Below are 14,200 nucleotides of genomic sequence, written 5' to 3' on the forward strand. Positions count from 1 at the left end.
AACCACGTGAATACGTATTACCATTCTAAACACTACCTTTATGTTTTAGGCTTACGGCTGGCTACAGGAAGACACAGGACCCGAATCTGACCCAGTGGTCGTCGTGAGATTTCTAGGAACTACAGACATGAGCACTGACCTTAAGACTCTCCTTCTAAGCGTTTGTGAACAATTGGCAGTCAACTATCGGTGTCTGGTTCAAAGCTACCCTAAGAAGATCCATGACCTCCGTGACTTATTTATAAACCTTTTGAATGAGTCTTCGTTGCAGAGACCTCTAATAATAATATTTGATGCCCTAGAGCAGCTCTCAGAGGGTGACGAGGCCAGGAAGCTTTGGTGGCTCCCCGCTCACCTTCCCCGCTTCGTACGAATAGTCCTGTCCACACTGCCCAACAGACACGGGATCCTGCAGAAACTGAGGTGCCTTATCCATGAAGAAGCCAACTACATCGAGCTGATTCCCCGGGACAGGAAAATGTGCAGCCAGGTCCTCAAACACCAGCTGCTGCGGGTCAAAAGGAAGGTCACGTCGGGCCAGCAGATTTACGTGAACAACGCATTCTCCAAGTGCACGCTGCCCATGTTTGTGAACCTGACCTTCAGGGAGGTGAGACATTGGAGATCTCACAAAGACGTCGATGAATCCTCCCTCTGTGTCACGGTTCACGAAAGCATAGAGCAGCTATTTTGGTCCTTGGAGAAGAAGTGTGGTCAGAAACTGGTCTCCAGGGCTCTCGGGTACATCACCATGGCCAAAATGGGTTTGAGCGAAATGGAGCTGGAGGACGTGTTGGCCCTAGACAACAGTGTTATGAATGAGCTCAATGAGAACGCTCGGCCCAGCAATCCCCTGCGAGTACCTTATCTGTACATCGCGAGGCTCAAGGAGGGTCTCAGCGGATACTTAATAGAAAGACACGTGAAGAACGTCACACTCCTGGTCTGGGCCAATAGACACCTGCAGCTCATAGCTCAGAAGTTGTATCTGCAGGACGACGGTGACCTGCGTGAAATGCACACCATCCTGGCAGATTACTTTCTGGGAGTCTGGTCAGGGGGCAGGAGGAAAGCTTTCTGCCTCGAAGACCCCTACTTGAATGGCTGCCTTGACTTGGAGAGCAGAAGCCTGCTTGAGGAAGAGAAGCACTTCATGGAACAGGCCTCCTTTGACCGGCAGGCTCCAGACCAGCCCTGGGTTTTCCAGTGTAATCCACTGGAGCCTGACATCTTTTTCGTCAATCATCGCAAAATGTCTGAGCTCCTACACCACCTGACGAGGTGTGGAAAAACGGATGACCTGCTTTATGGGATCATCATGAACTTCAGCTGGCTTTACACCATGATCAAAATCGGCCAGTTCGACAAAGTGCTCTCCGACATCGAGCTGGCTTACAACTACTCGCAAGAGAAGGAGCTGAAGTTCCTGGCCAGCACTCTCCGTGGCATCAAAAACAAGGTCACGGCGTTTCCCGGCTCCCTTTCAGCAGAGCTTCAGCAGAGACTGCTGCCTGTCGTGAGTTCCCTGCCCAAACTCAGACACCTCCTTTTGGAATGTGACAAAGACGGGCCCAAATATTGCTCCATCGTGCCACTGCATTCATCCATGGACGTGACCTACAGCCCGGAGCGCCTCCCTTTGTCCTCGAGCCACCTGCACGTCACCGAGATCCTGCCTACCTGTAACCCCAGTACCGTCCTCACAGCTCTAGAAAACGGCTCCATCAGCACGTGGGACGTGGAAAGCCGTCAACTCCTCAGGCAGATCACCACGGCCCAGTCCGTCATCCTGGGCATGAAGCTCACCAGCGACGAGAAGTACCTCGTGGTGGCTACGACCAATAACACCTTGCTGATCTACGACAACGTCAATTCTTGTCTTCTGTCTGAAGTGGAGATCAAAGGGACCAAGCACGGAAGCGGCTCCACCTACATCAACGGATTCACGCTGTCCGCCAACCATGCCCTCGCGTGGCTCGAAGCCAGCAAAGACGTCACTGTCATCGATCTGCTCTACGGCTGGCCTCTTTACCAGTTCCACTGCTGGTACGAAGTGACCTGTGTCCAGTGCTCTCTGGATGGCATGTATGCCTTCTGCGGACAGTACCTGAACACCACCACCATATTTCATTTAGGGAGTGGGGAAAAGTTATGTACGGTGACCTCTGAATTTTCGGGGGGTTTTGTGAAGTTCCTTCTAATCTTGGACACGGCTCAAGAAATGGTCATGGTAGACAGTGAGGGGAGCCTTTCTGTTTGGAATACCGAGGACATTTCCAACCCGCAGTTGACCGATGACTTTGACTGCCGAAGAGAGGACAGCGAGGTGGTCAGCATTGAACTGTCGGAGGACCAACACGCGATTCTGATCTGTAAGGCCCTCAGCATTGAGCTCCTAGATACCGGCATGTGGAAGGTGGCGGAGAAGTTCAGAGCCAAGCACAACGAACGCTTCATCTCTGCCGTGCTGTCCAAGAACGGTGACTGCATCATCGCCACCATGGAAAATACCTCAGCTGTGTTTTTTTGGAGGCGGGACACAGGACAATGCATGGCGAGCTTACAGGAGATCTCAGGTACCATAGTCAAGCTCGTGAAGTCCAGTCACCACAATATGCTGCTATCTTTGTCAACCAGTGGTGTTCTTTCCATCTGGGATATAGATATAATCACAGCCATGTCCAACATAGATAAGACTGGGAAACCCATCCAAAGTCTGGTGTTACCCGCTAGAGGGGAAATCATTTATTCCCTCGATGGCTCGGATTGTGTCCACAAGTGGAACTTCAGCAGCGGGTTCCTTGAGGCAGTCTTTAAGCATGAAGGAATAGTCGAGCACTGCGTGCTGACGTCCTCTGGAGATGTCATGGTGACCTCTGATGACAAAAGCAGCCAGTACGTCTGGCACACCAGCAGTGGCGAGAACCTCTTCCGAATCAACGGGCAGAGAATATCTCAGCTGCTCATTACACACAACGACCAGTTTGTGGTCTCCCTCTGCGAGGAGAATGCCTCCAGGGTTTGGAGACTGGCCACAGGCCACAGGGTCTGCAACATCTTGACCACCCTGCAGAATGCCTTTATAACCTCAGCAAATACCTTCGTGGTGGGAATGACCAAAAGCAAAGTGCTGGCAGTCAGTCTCTGGACAGGAAGCATCACCAAGAAATTTTGCTGTGAAGATGGCACCACCATCGTAAATTTTAAATTGATCCCTGACTGTCCTGACATCATTGTGTTTATCACATCGGCCGAGACGGTGAATATCTGGAGTCTGACCGATGAAGTCATCTGTCGCCGGGTGCAACTTCCAAACAACTTCTTGAAAAATCTGGAGGATTTCGAAATTTCTCCCAATGGAAAGCTAGGCATTATATCCAGGGGAGATGAAAATATCAATGTGCTGGATTTACACAGCGGTAAATTACGGGTGGTTCACGCCTCCGGGGTCATCTGGAGGCAGAGGCTGTCTCGAGATGGTCGCTACCTGGTGTACATCTGTTTCCGAAATGGGGAGGAAGAGGACGAAAACGGTGCAATATCCAGCTTAATTGTCATGAGACTGGCTGATGGCAAAAATATCGGTGCTTGCTCCCTGTACAAAACACCAACTTTTCTCGCCCTCTCACAGAGGCACCTGAACATCATAGTGGGTTTTGACGACGGGAGTATAGGGATATACACGGTGGTAGACCGCGTAGATGCTGCGCTGAAAATTAAAATTGCCACTTCAAACAGCAGACAAATTTTCAACAACACGACACAGGCATCCAGGCCAAAGTGTAGTAGTTACTGTTTTAAAATGTCTGTGGATTGCTTATGGAGGGAGTCGACCGAGGTCTTTGCAAGAGACAGTCCCATCACGGTGAGTGACTCCACTGAGCCCAATGAGGCGACACCGTCCAAGAAACACAATCCCTGCTATGACCGGGTGTGCTCTGCCCTGGAATCCAGGGGCCATAGCTACACCCCTGACAACTGACGAAACTTTCTTCCTGTTCAGTGGACATGCACGATACACGTACAAAAGGAAAAAAAAAGAAAGTATCTTTTGAGTCCCAAATGATAAAGTCCTCATTTCTTAAAAGACGGGAAAGATGCTGGAGTTCCACTGTTACCATGCTGCTCGAAAATACAGAAATGTGAAATTGGTTTGGAGTTTGCTCTTTCCATCAAAGTTAATCCACGAATGACGCCCTGGCAGAGAGTCTCTAAAAACGGTGTTTAACTGGCTACGTCAACTGGAAGCTAGAGGATCTTTCCTAACTTGGCTGTGCGGGAGGCAGCAGCGTAACTCGTTCAGGTGACAGAGGCTAGAACTCTGTGCAGACCCCTTGGGCTGGAACTAGCGCTACAGAAATCGTTTGAAATTGTGAACACACAGAGCTGTTTGACCTCCGATGATCATGTGGCCGTACGTAAACACAGCCTTAATCTCTCCTTACATTTTACAATCCTGATAACTGTGTAAACCCAGTCTGCAGATGGAAGGTCAAAAGGTGCAAAACCACGTAACAAAAATGCCCCCGTGTAACCCCCAGTTTCCCAGGAGAAAGGACGTGGAAGGTGAGGCCACGAACTGGACCGGGCATGAAACCGAAGTGCCCCTCTCCTAGGGCTACTGAGCACGCAGTCAGCTTTCGTTGCAATACAGTTGGGACAGTTGCATGCAAAGGGTCTCTGTATAACGGAACATGGGATTTTTAACCAACTTCCTGGGCTGCGAAAGAACACATTCGATAAGAAGCCACAATCGTTTCATGTCTTTTCGAAATGCCTATCTGTGCTGGGCGTAGAGCGGAATTACAGAAAGGGCATTACAGATTGGGTCAAGACACCTGTTCTTTTCCATCATCGTACTAACGAGTGTCTGGGCTATTCAGTCCGTTGTACGGAAGCATACATTTTTTTCCTAAATCCCTGTGGTAAATCTTGAGAGAAAGTAAAGCTTTCTTGACACACCATCTATGAAATACTGGAGACATTTGCCTTACTCTCACTCCTCTTCTTTCCTATGTAAAATGCAGACAGATGACCAAATACTCGGGGACAAACTGAATATGCCTGTCTTTGTGCTAAAATACTCCATAAATCTTAAGGGTGTCCAAAGGTTCTTTATTGTCCCTGTTTGTAATCACTTTCTTACTTCCCCACACCGTATGTATGCTTCTTCCTCCGTCACCCTTTCCGCTGGAGGGCTCTTCGGAGCCTTTTATTGTCTCGGCCGTTTCCAAGCAGAAGCTGTGAAATGGCACGAAATACTTTTTAAGGGCCACTTCACCTATTGAAAAGAAAATGTCACATCCCAAAAGGGGGAAAATGATTTTCTCCCTTTCATATCCTCCACGTGGCGTGGCCTTGGATGACTTTTCAAAAGGTATCTGTCCGTAGCGGTGGTTTGGGTTTGCTTTGGTTCGGTTTCCAAGTGACAGTAGTGACTTGTGGCAGCAGAATAACGACCAAGGAACCGACGTGTGCTCTCAGCCCAGCTCCACCACCCACTCATCGCGTATCCGCAGGCCGATCGTTTAGCCTCCCCACTGGATTGTTTTTTGGAAACTGCAAAACCAAGGTAGTGATAGCTTTTGCCATAGCCCTTCTAGGGATGTTGGGGGGCCAGGGGAGGGGGGAAAAAAAAAGACAGTGACATCTTGATTGTTTTTGCTAATGGGAGAAGTCGAGCGATCTAATCCAAAGGGAATCCGAGCTCATTGCATGTCACTTTGGAAAGCACTTTGACGTGTAAGCATACAGAGATGGGATTCAGACAAAGACCTCCCTCCGTGGAGGAGGACTTTTTTTTCAGTATGTTCCTCCTAATGTAGCTACCAGCCAGAAAGGGGGTAGCCCAGAGAAGCCTCAGCCCACGTAGAGATCAGAGCTGATTGTATGAGTCAATGCTTTTTTTTTTCTTTTTCTTTTTAGCTCTTCTGATGTGACACATTCCTATTGCTGTTGTTATCACTTGGACCCCCACGCCGCACATTTCTAAGAATTAAATGCCTAGATGGATTAAATGTAGTATGTGAATATTCTATGTAACAGCCCATAGAGTTTAACAAGTGACTTGAATGATTTTTCCTAACTTGTTTGCAACTGATAGCTCATATTGAATGTTTTTATGTAAACTTTGTATTGTTGGGAAGAATTACCCAATCAGAGATTTATATTTTCATAAATGTTACATTTAGTTAAATTTTGTTACAGAGTTGTTACACTAGAAAATTATTGCAGTCTTCAAAGGATGTACAGTCTTGTGTATGTATTGTTTGTATGAATAAAAGATAAACTACTTAATTTGTGTGGAGTTTTTCTTCCCTCACTTTTGCAAGTATAGAGATTTTCAGCAATAATAATAATAGTAATTGTTCATGCTTACTGTACACCAGACTCTCTTTTTTGGAGCTTGGGGTGCACTAAGCCATTTAATCTCCTCTACAGCCTTATGAGGTTGGTACTTTCAGTATTCCAGATTTATAGATGTAAAAACCTAAAAACAGAGATCCAGGGGGAATAGCTGAACAGGATTTCAATACACTATCAATGTGGTTTTTGTTACCTTTTCCGAAGCACATAAAATATAGCATTGAGTATCCAGTAGGCACTTACTCATAATGGCCTATAAAATGTTTTCCAGCTTGTAGATGAGAGACCAGGCTAGGCTCTGGAGAGCACTAGAGGTCTTTGCAAACTCCCAGTGCTTTCAGGTATACCACAACTGTTGATGGATTCATTCAGCAAGTAGTTATTTGGTCATGCATTTTGCTAGATGCAAAGATTAGTAAAGTAGCTTGTGCCTTCTAGGATTTCACAGTCTTCACAGGAAAACAGACAGGAAATGAGTTCTATGTGTAAGGACAGAGTGCTTCCTTCTGGGGCTTGGGGCTGAGATGGGAAGAATGATAACCAAGGAGTCATCTCACTCATAAACCCCCTTGGGGTGAGAGGGCAGGACCAAAGGGGAATCTTCCCATGGGCACCTTTTCCCATTTCTTGCCTCTGGGAACTGAGAATCCCCCACACACACACGCCTCCCACACACACATACACATACACACTTGCAAAAATTATTTTTTTTGCAAAAATTATTTTAAACAAGTTAGCAATGAAGAGCTTAAGTGATGATAACTAGGAAACAATCAGATGAAACTCTGTATCGAGTTTCACAAACAATCATTCTCAGAGAAACTTAAAATCAAGGCAGTAAGAAAAAAATTGAAGAAATGATCTATCTGGTTTCATCTCCGTGTGGCTGAGACATATTTCTGCTGAGAATTTACCCCCCTTGAAAATGGTCCTTAATTCCACTCTCCATGCTGAGAATTCCTTCTTGAATCCTAATCTACGTCCTTTAGGTTGAAGGTCAAACCTTCTCTTTCAGTTTGGAGAACACGCAGAGGAGTGGACTGTCATTGTTTGCATAAAAGCATGTCATATACATGGAGTTGGCTGTTTAACAAACTTAAGTAATCTTCTTTTCTAGGGGCAAGGACGTTTGCTTTGTCCAAGGCATCATGCTTTATGCCCTAGGATGATCTAAACGTTAGTCCTGCACAACCCCTGAATCTAAAGGAGACACAACTCAATTAGAGCAAAAAAAAAAAAAAAAAAAAAAAAGTTGTTAATAAAAGTGAAACGCAGGTGCTGAGAATACTTTCCCGAGGAGCAATTAACTCGAACTGGGATTCAGAAAGAATGGCCAGGAGGAGGTGACAGCGGAGGAGACTTGAAGGACAGAAACTTAGCTATCGAAAAGGTCAAAAAGACATTTCAGGTGAAGCGAAATGTTTGTGTGAGCACAAACAGGGAATCAGGGAGAGTCAACATATACTGTGGATGACCTGCATATGGCTTTTTAAACTTTATTCTGGGGGCTCCTGGCTGGCTCAGCCGGTAGAGCATGTGACTCTTGGTCTTAAGGTCATGGTTATTTAAGGTTATTTAGAGGTTATTTAAATACGTACGTACATATATGCATACAATTAAACTTCACTCTGTAACAGGGAATCATGGGAAAGTTTTTTGAGAAGGGGAAAGGCCTAGTTGAAAACGGTATTTTGGAGAACTCAAACTCATGTCAGATGGATCGGAGATGGGGACCAGAACTGGTCATGTCAGAAGACCAGAAGCTGGGGACCAGTAACGAAACTATGGTAATGATCTGAGATAGATAGAAGATCTTGATCTTAGGACAGCAGCACTGAGGATGCTAAGAAGAGGTATGATCTCAGGGCTGAACTGACAAAGCTGTGTGATGAGCAAGGGAGAACCCACACAATTCCAGCTCCAACTGCACCTTGGCGGAGGGGAGAATCGCAGATGTAAAATGAATAGGTTAGGAGATGAAAATGAGGGAAATACTAAAATAAATTTGGACCTAGAGAGTTCAAAAGTAAAGACATCCGTGCAGGCAACTGGAAATGTGCTATCCACCCAGGGGAGGAATTGTAGCTCAAAGCAAAGAACCTACGCCTTCATCTCTTTCTCAAAAGTCTAAAATGCCTAAGATGACTCTTTTTTTTTTTTTTTTTTGGTTATAATGTAAGCCAATACCATAAACTTTTTTAAATTGTGGGTCTTTCTTTTTTTTTTTTTAAGAACCTTATTGACAGATTTAGAACTATATTGACAAATCCACTCAAATTACTTTTCCTCTTTTCCGTGACTCTTCGGTTGGGAACGATTTCTATGCCAATGAAAACAGGAACATACCTCAAACCTAACTGAATCACGGTGTTTCACTCCCGCATGCATCCAGAAACCATAGGCTTTTCTTCTCTATTTTTCGTAAGGGTCCCTTCAGAGCTCCGCCTGGCATTCCACATGATCTGCAGAAAGTACAGATTACACGTATAGGGACATATCGGAGGGTTTCGTTTCAGCCTTATCAATGCGACAAATCATATGGCACCCAATTTAAGATGACCAAGAACACCACCACCCCTGGCTTTGCAGAATCCGCCTTTGGTAGATGAAGGTGACTCAGCCCTCTGCTTGAGCATAGGCAGAGCAGTGGTTCTCAGACTGGAGCGTGCATCCTCTGTTAAAACACAGATTACTGGGGGATCCCGGGGTGGCTCAGCGGTTGTCAGGCTCCTGGCATGGAGCCTGCTTCTCCCTCCTCCTTTGTCTCTGCCTCTCTCTCTCTCTCTCTCTCTCTCTCTCTCTCTCTCTATCATAAATAAATAAATAAATAAATCTTTAAAAAAAAAACACACAGATTACTTCACCCTCCCGAACCCCAACTATTTCAGAAATCCGTATGTCTAGGGTGGAGCCCCAAAATCTGCCTTTTTACTGTTATCCCTCCAGATGAAGCTGATTCTGCTAGCCTGGGAACTCCACTTCAATACCTAAGATAAAAACACCAAGGTCTTTTTTGGTCAGAGTAACTTAACTGATAAACGTACCAATATTCGGTGGACATTACTGAAGCGGCCACTAGAAGCTGGGCATGAGGATCCCTTATTGCGACAAAGGGTTTTATCAGAAAATGATGTAAAATAGAAGTTCCCTCTACGCCTGTGGTTTAAAGCATGCAGCTACTACACGAAGGACAAGAATCTTTAAAAATGAGTCTTCGGGGGAAAAAAAGTCGACTCTTCTCCCATAAAGCAGGACAAAGGCGTGAATGGCGCTGGAGTCACTAAAATGGACACATTAAAAATCACGGACAGTAGTGAAGGGGAATTTAAGGGAAGGGAGAAGAAATGTGTGGGAAATATCAGAAAGGGACACAGAACATAAAGACTCCTAACTCTGGGAAACGAACTAGGGGTGGTGGAAGGGGAGGAGGGCGGGGGGTGGGGGTGAATGGGTGACGGGCACGGAGGGGGACACTTGACGGGATGAGCACTGGGTGTTATTCTGTATGTTGGTAAATTGAACACCAATAAAAATTAATTTATAAAAAAAAAAAAATCACGGACAGGACGCGGGTCTCTAAGGAAGACCGTCCCGGCCGCCCGGCGCGCCCGATTCTCCGGGACTCCCCGGGGCCACCGGAGGGGAGGGAGCCGGGCAAGCCTTAGGGGGCGCAGTTGCGCAGCACCTTTTCCCGCCCCTGCCCACTTCCCGGGGCGCACGGTGACGCGAGGTCCCGACCGCCACGTCGTACTTTGGGCGAAGCCGCCGCTCTCCGCCCGCCCGCCGAGGTGCGCGAGCTCCGGGTGCCGCTGGCCGGTGCGGGGGGGGGGGGGACCCGCGGGGCGGCCCCGGGTCTCCAGGGTGCAGGCGGGTGCGGGCGGCTTCCCGGGGCAGACGCGGGGCGCGCAGCGCAGGTGGGCAGGGCGGCGGCGGCGGCGGCGGCGGCGGCGGCGGCGGGAACGGGGGGGGCGGGGGGGCGGGGGGCGAGGACAGTGACGTGCGGCCGCGGGGCGCAGCTCGGCCGCGTTCACGGATCGGGCCCCGCGTGACGCCCCGGATCCAGGGGCTCCCGCGTCCCTGCAGCGGGGCGGACACGCGGACGCCGAGGCGGTCCCCGGGCGGGCCACCTGCCGTGGCTGCCCCGAGGCCGAGCGCGCCCGGGGCCCGGGGGGCGGGGGGGTGGCGGGGGGCGGGGGGGGCGGGGGGGGCCGGCCCGCCGGGGGCCCGCGGCTCGGGGCGCGCAGGTAAAGGGTTACGCGTGCCGGGGAGGCTCGCCCGGGGCCGCGCCACGTGACGCGCCGGCCCAATGACGGCGGCGGGGCGGCCGCTGCGAGCGCGGCGGGCTCCGGGCGGCGCTGAGCCGCTGCCCTTTCCCGGCGCGGCCGCCCGAGGCCGGCGAAGCCATGGGCGCCGCGACCCCGCCGCCGCCGCCGCCGCCCGGCCCCAGGTAGGGACGCGCCCCCGCCCCCGCCCCCGCCCCTGCCCTGCCCCTGCCCCGCGCGTCGGCCCCAGGTGGGGACGCGCCCCCCCACCCCCCGCCAACAACCGGCCTCCGCCCCCAGGTAGGGACGCGCCCCCCGCCCCCCCCCGCCGGGCCCCAGGTAGGGACGCGCCCCCCCGCCCCTGCCCCGCGCCGGGCCCCAGGTAGGGACGCGCCCCCCGCCCTCCTCCCCCCCCCCCCGCCCCATCCTGGCCGCGGGCTTGCCTCCCGCCCAGCTCCGCGTTGGGGCTTCCGTGCCCCGACTTCTCTCGCGGGTCGTTTTTAGTTCTTTACTTCCTTATGGCTGGAAAAAATAAAAGGTTGCGGGGGGTGAGGCAGGTCCCAGTGTGAGTACTTGGGAAAAGTTACGGAATTCAACAAAGGCACGGGACGGGGGCGGGGGCGGGGGCGGGGGCGGGCGGGACTCGTACGACCCCTCCCCCCCAACTCCAGACCCGGACAGTTTGGAGAGCTCGGCGTCCCCGCGCTGTAGGAGACACTTTGGGTTTTAAATCCCTGATTAATGAACTTTCAACAGCCCCTGAGAACGTGCGTTGGGCAAACTTGCAAGAGATTTCCCCCTAAAAAAAAAGAAAAGAGAGAGAGAGAGAGCTCTCCACCCTTATTTCTAAGTGCCTCCTCTCCCCCCCGCCCCCATCTGTAAACATCTGAGCGTTTTCGAATAAAACGGAAATGGAATGTTGACCGCCGCCGTTGCTTTGAAACGTCCTTGGGTGCCGGGGTTGGCTCCGGTTGGGTTGGGGTGCTGCGCCCCGGGTCGCGGTGGGGCGGGTGCGGCGCTGGGAAGCGGCACGCGTGGAAAGAGCGTGCCAGGTGCAGACTGTTAAATGGTCACAAACTGTTTGCTGAATATTTAATAATTAGGCCAGCATCCCCCAGGTCGATTGCTTGGGTCGCATTTGACCTTGGCCGCCCTGATGAGGTGAGATTTTTCACAAACCACCACTGAAGAATTTTTCCAGATGTCAACATCAGTGGGACTTCCCCTCCCCCTTCCAGGACTGTAATTAACCTTCAAGACAAAACCCAAAACTCTCCTTAGTAACTTAGTGCGTTTTCTTTTCCGTTGTGGTGTAGACTTTTTGCCTCGTGAGTTTAGAGGAAGCCAGCGTTGCAGGAGGTGGCTCACTGTTCATCAAAGAATAGTGTGTTTTACTTTTTCATTCACTGTATTCCTGGCGGCAATTCGCACCATGGCTTAGGAATGTCCTGGGTGGCTGTACCCAAGCTGTCGTGAGGAGCGGTGCTGTAGGAAAGCTGAGAAACGTTTGAGAGCTGAATCCGAAGGAAATAGAGAGTGGTGGCTGCTTCTCAACACAGTCAATAGAATTGTGTTGAATCACACAATTCAATAAATCAATTCTATTTATTCCCACATCTAATCCTCCAGTTACTAATATTTTAAGGAGACAGAAGTTAAAGGTTCGGATGTGAAACGCCGGTACCTATAGAACACCTCACCGGTCATGAGGCAGGTCTTTGAAACAGTACTTTGAAGCCCTCAAGGGTAAGCAGGACTCTGGGGTTCTTTGTACTTCCCTAACATGTGAAGAATCAGTTAGAGGCAGCTGCCTTGATCACAGAACAGAAATGGAGAAGACGTGAATACAGGAAGGCAGGATTTGGGTTTCTCTTCTTTGCTCCCTCCGTTCAGCAAGTATGTGATAAGCGCCTGTCTCCTGGCACCTGGCCCCAGGGCCTGGTCCTTAATGGTTCTAAAGATTTCAGTATCCAGTGACATCTAAAGACAAATGTGACCAGTCTTAGCTATGTTCTAAGAGCTTTTGCACATCTGGATTCAAATCCAGTCAAAAAGCTGCATGTCACCAAATATGTTCAGTAGCCTAAAACCAGAACCGGTTCCCCTGACTTCCCGCCTCGTGTGTCTCCGAGCCTGGCTGAGCCTCGCCAAGTGCGGGCCAGATTCGAGTCGCAGGCCAAGGGCGAAGCACGTACTGCCTGCCTGCCTCCTGGAGCTGCGCTGCCTTTGGTGCCTCAAGAGCCCTTTTACTGTGCTGCTTGGAAGGGACTCCAGTTTCCAGATAATCGAATACCGGCCTCCCGGTAGCTGGGTTTCCTCTACCTGGACTCGCAAATTCCCTTGGTTTCACAATATTTCCGATGACTCTTGGGCTCTTTTGAGGTCTTGGTTAAATAGTACCTAGCTCCTGCCTGTCCTTTTTTTTTTTTTTTTTTTTTTTATTAGATTATCTGGTTGCAGGTAGACTTTCTAGATGATGAGAAGAGTTGGTAGCCTCCTCCTAGGGAAGGATAGACCTGAGCCTTCACCCATCTGCAGGTCCGATGGGTCACCCATTTGTAGCCTTTCCTAGTGTGGTTACCGCCTGAAAGCTGTTTTAAGAGAATAACATGAAAGTGGAATCTGTTACCTACTCGCAGCTTTTTCACCTTCCTGTTCCATTAGAGTTTGGAATCTTCAGAAGGACCATATATCATCAAGATAACTCTATCCTGGGGCACCTGGGGGGCTCGGTCAGTTAGCATCTGCCTTTGGCTCAGGTCATGATCTCGGGGTCCTGGGATCAAGCCCGGAGTTGGGCTCCCTGCACAGGAGCCTACTTGTGTGCATGCTGACTCGGCTCTCTCTCTCTCTCTGTCTCTCTCTCTCTCTCTCTCTCTCAAATAAATACAATCTTTTTTTAAAAATGACCCTTGGGAGGCCTCGGTGGCTTAGTGTTTAAGCATCTACCTTTGGCTCGGCACGTGATTCTGGAGTCCCAGGATCGAGTCCCACATTGGACTCTTCACGGGGAGCCTGCTTCTCCCTCTGACTATGTCTCTGCCTTTCTCTGTGTGTCTCATAACTAAATAAAGTCTTTTAAAAAAAATTTTTAATGACCCTAAAGTGTAATGTAGCCATCAGATGAATGTGTGTCCTGAAGCAGATACTTAACTCAAAATACTAGTTCAGTGTCATCAAACATCTTAGGAAAGATGCCCCTGAACTGCAGCAAATAGTAAAAGAAAGGGGAAGAGGTCTCAAATTTTACCCTGTGCAGTGAACCCCATCCTGTTCGGTGTACGAGTGGCTCTCTGAAATGAAACTGATCCCTGACCTTGGGGACAGCACGTTTGTAAGGTCAGAGATTTCAGACGCCACACTCAGCGAGGTGCCAGGGACACCGTCCTTGCCTCCAGGGATCTTACAGTCTTCAGATAAACCATTGGAGGGGTTTAAGCGGAGAGATCTGTTTCTTAGAAAGTTCTCTCTGGCTGCAATGAGAAGACTGAAGTGGGAAAGGTACCAGCAAGACAGCTGCTGTGAAACTCCACAGGAGAGAAGAGTGAGAAGTAAATTGATTCTAAAGATAC

General features: G+C 49.6%; 2 protein-coding genes and 1 long non-coding RNA gene across 8 annotated transcripts in view; 2 read left to right on the plus strand and 1 right to left on the minus strand.

Annotated features, from left to right (window-relative positions):
* Positions 1-6,278, plus strand: part of NWD2 (NACHT and WD repeat domain containing 2) — a 174,341-nt gene extending 168,063 nt beyond the window's left edge. The window contains exons 7-8 of one of the 2 annotated variants that reach the window (XR_008664553.1): positions 50-5,572; positions 5,926-6,278. Coding sequence is in view for 1 of the 2 variants with exons in the window: in XM_055326247.1 (XP_055182222.1) it covers positions 50-3,982 (3,933 nt within the window). In the remaining variant the exon portion in view is untranslated. Of the gene's footprint in view, positions 1-49 lie in introns of both variants that reach the window. The other variant, XM_055326247.1, reaches the window with a different exon arrangement.
* The window catches only part of LOC129510259 (uncharacterized), a 29,136-nt gene extending 19,494 nt beyond the window's left edge, over positions 1-9,642 (minus strand). Inside the window, exons 1-2 of the long non-coding RNA XR_008664554.1 lie at positions 9,411-9,642; positions 8,713-8,828 (exon numbers count right to left, since the gene is read on the minus strand). This is a non-coding gene — a long non-coding RNA (uncharacterized LOC129510259). The remainder of the gene's footprint in view (positions 1-8,712; positions 8,829-9,410) is intronic.
* A 439-nt stretch (positions 9,643-10,081) lies between these two features.
* The window catches only part of CUNH4orf19 (chromosome unknown C4orf19 homolog), an 86,945-nt gene continuing 82,826 nt past the window's right edge, over positions 10,082-14,200 (plus strand). For 4 of the 5 annotated variants that reach the window (XM_055326253.1, XM_055326254.1, XM_055326250.1 and 1 more), the window contains exon 1: positions 10,717-10,813. The gene's annotated coding sequence lies outside the window, so the exon portion shown is untranslated. Of the gene's footprint in view, positions 10,155-10,716; positions 10,814-14,200 lie in introns of those variants that run through there. The other variant, XM_055326249.1, reaches the window with a different exon arrangement.

Source organism: Nyctereutes procyonoides, unplaced genomic scaffold (genome assembly GCF_905146905.1).
Source record: "Nyctereutes procyonoides isolate TBG_1078 unplaced genomic scaffold, NYPRO_anot_genome, whole genome shotgun sequence".
NCBI classification, from domain to species: domain Eukaryota; kingdom Metazoa; phylum Chordata; class Mammalia; order Carnivora; family Canidae; genus Nyctereutes; species Nyctereutes procyonoides.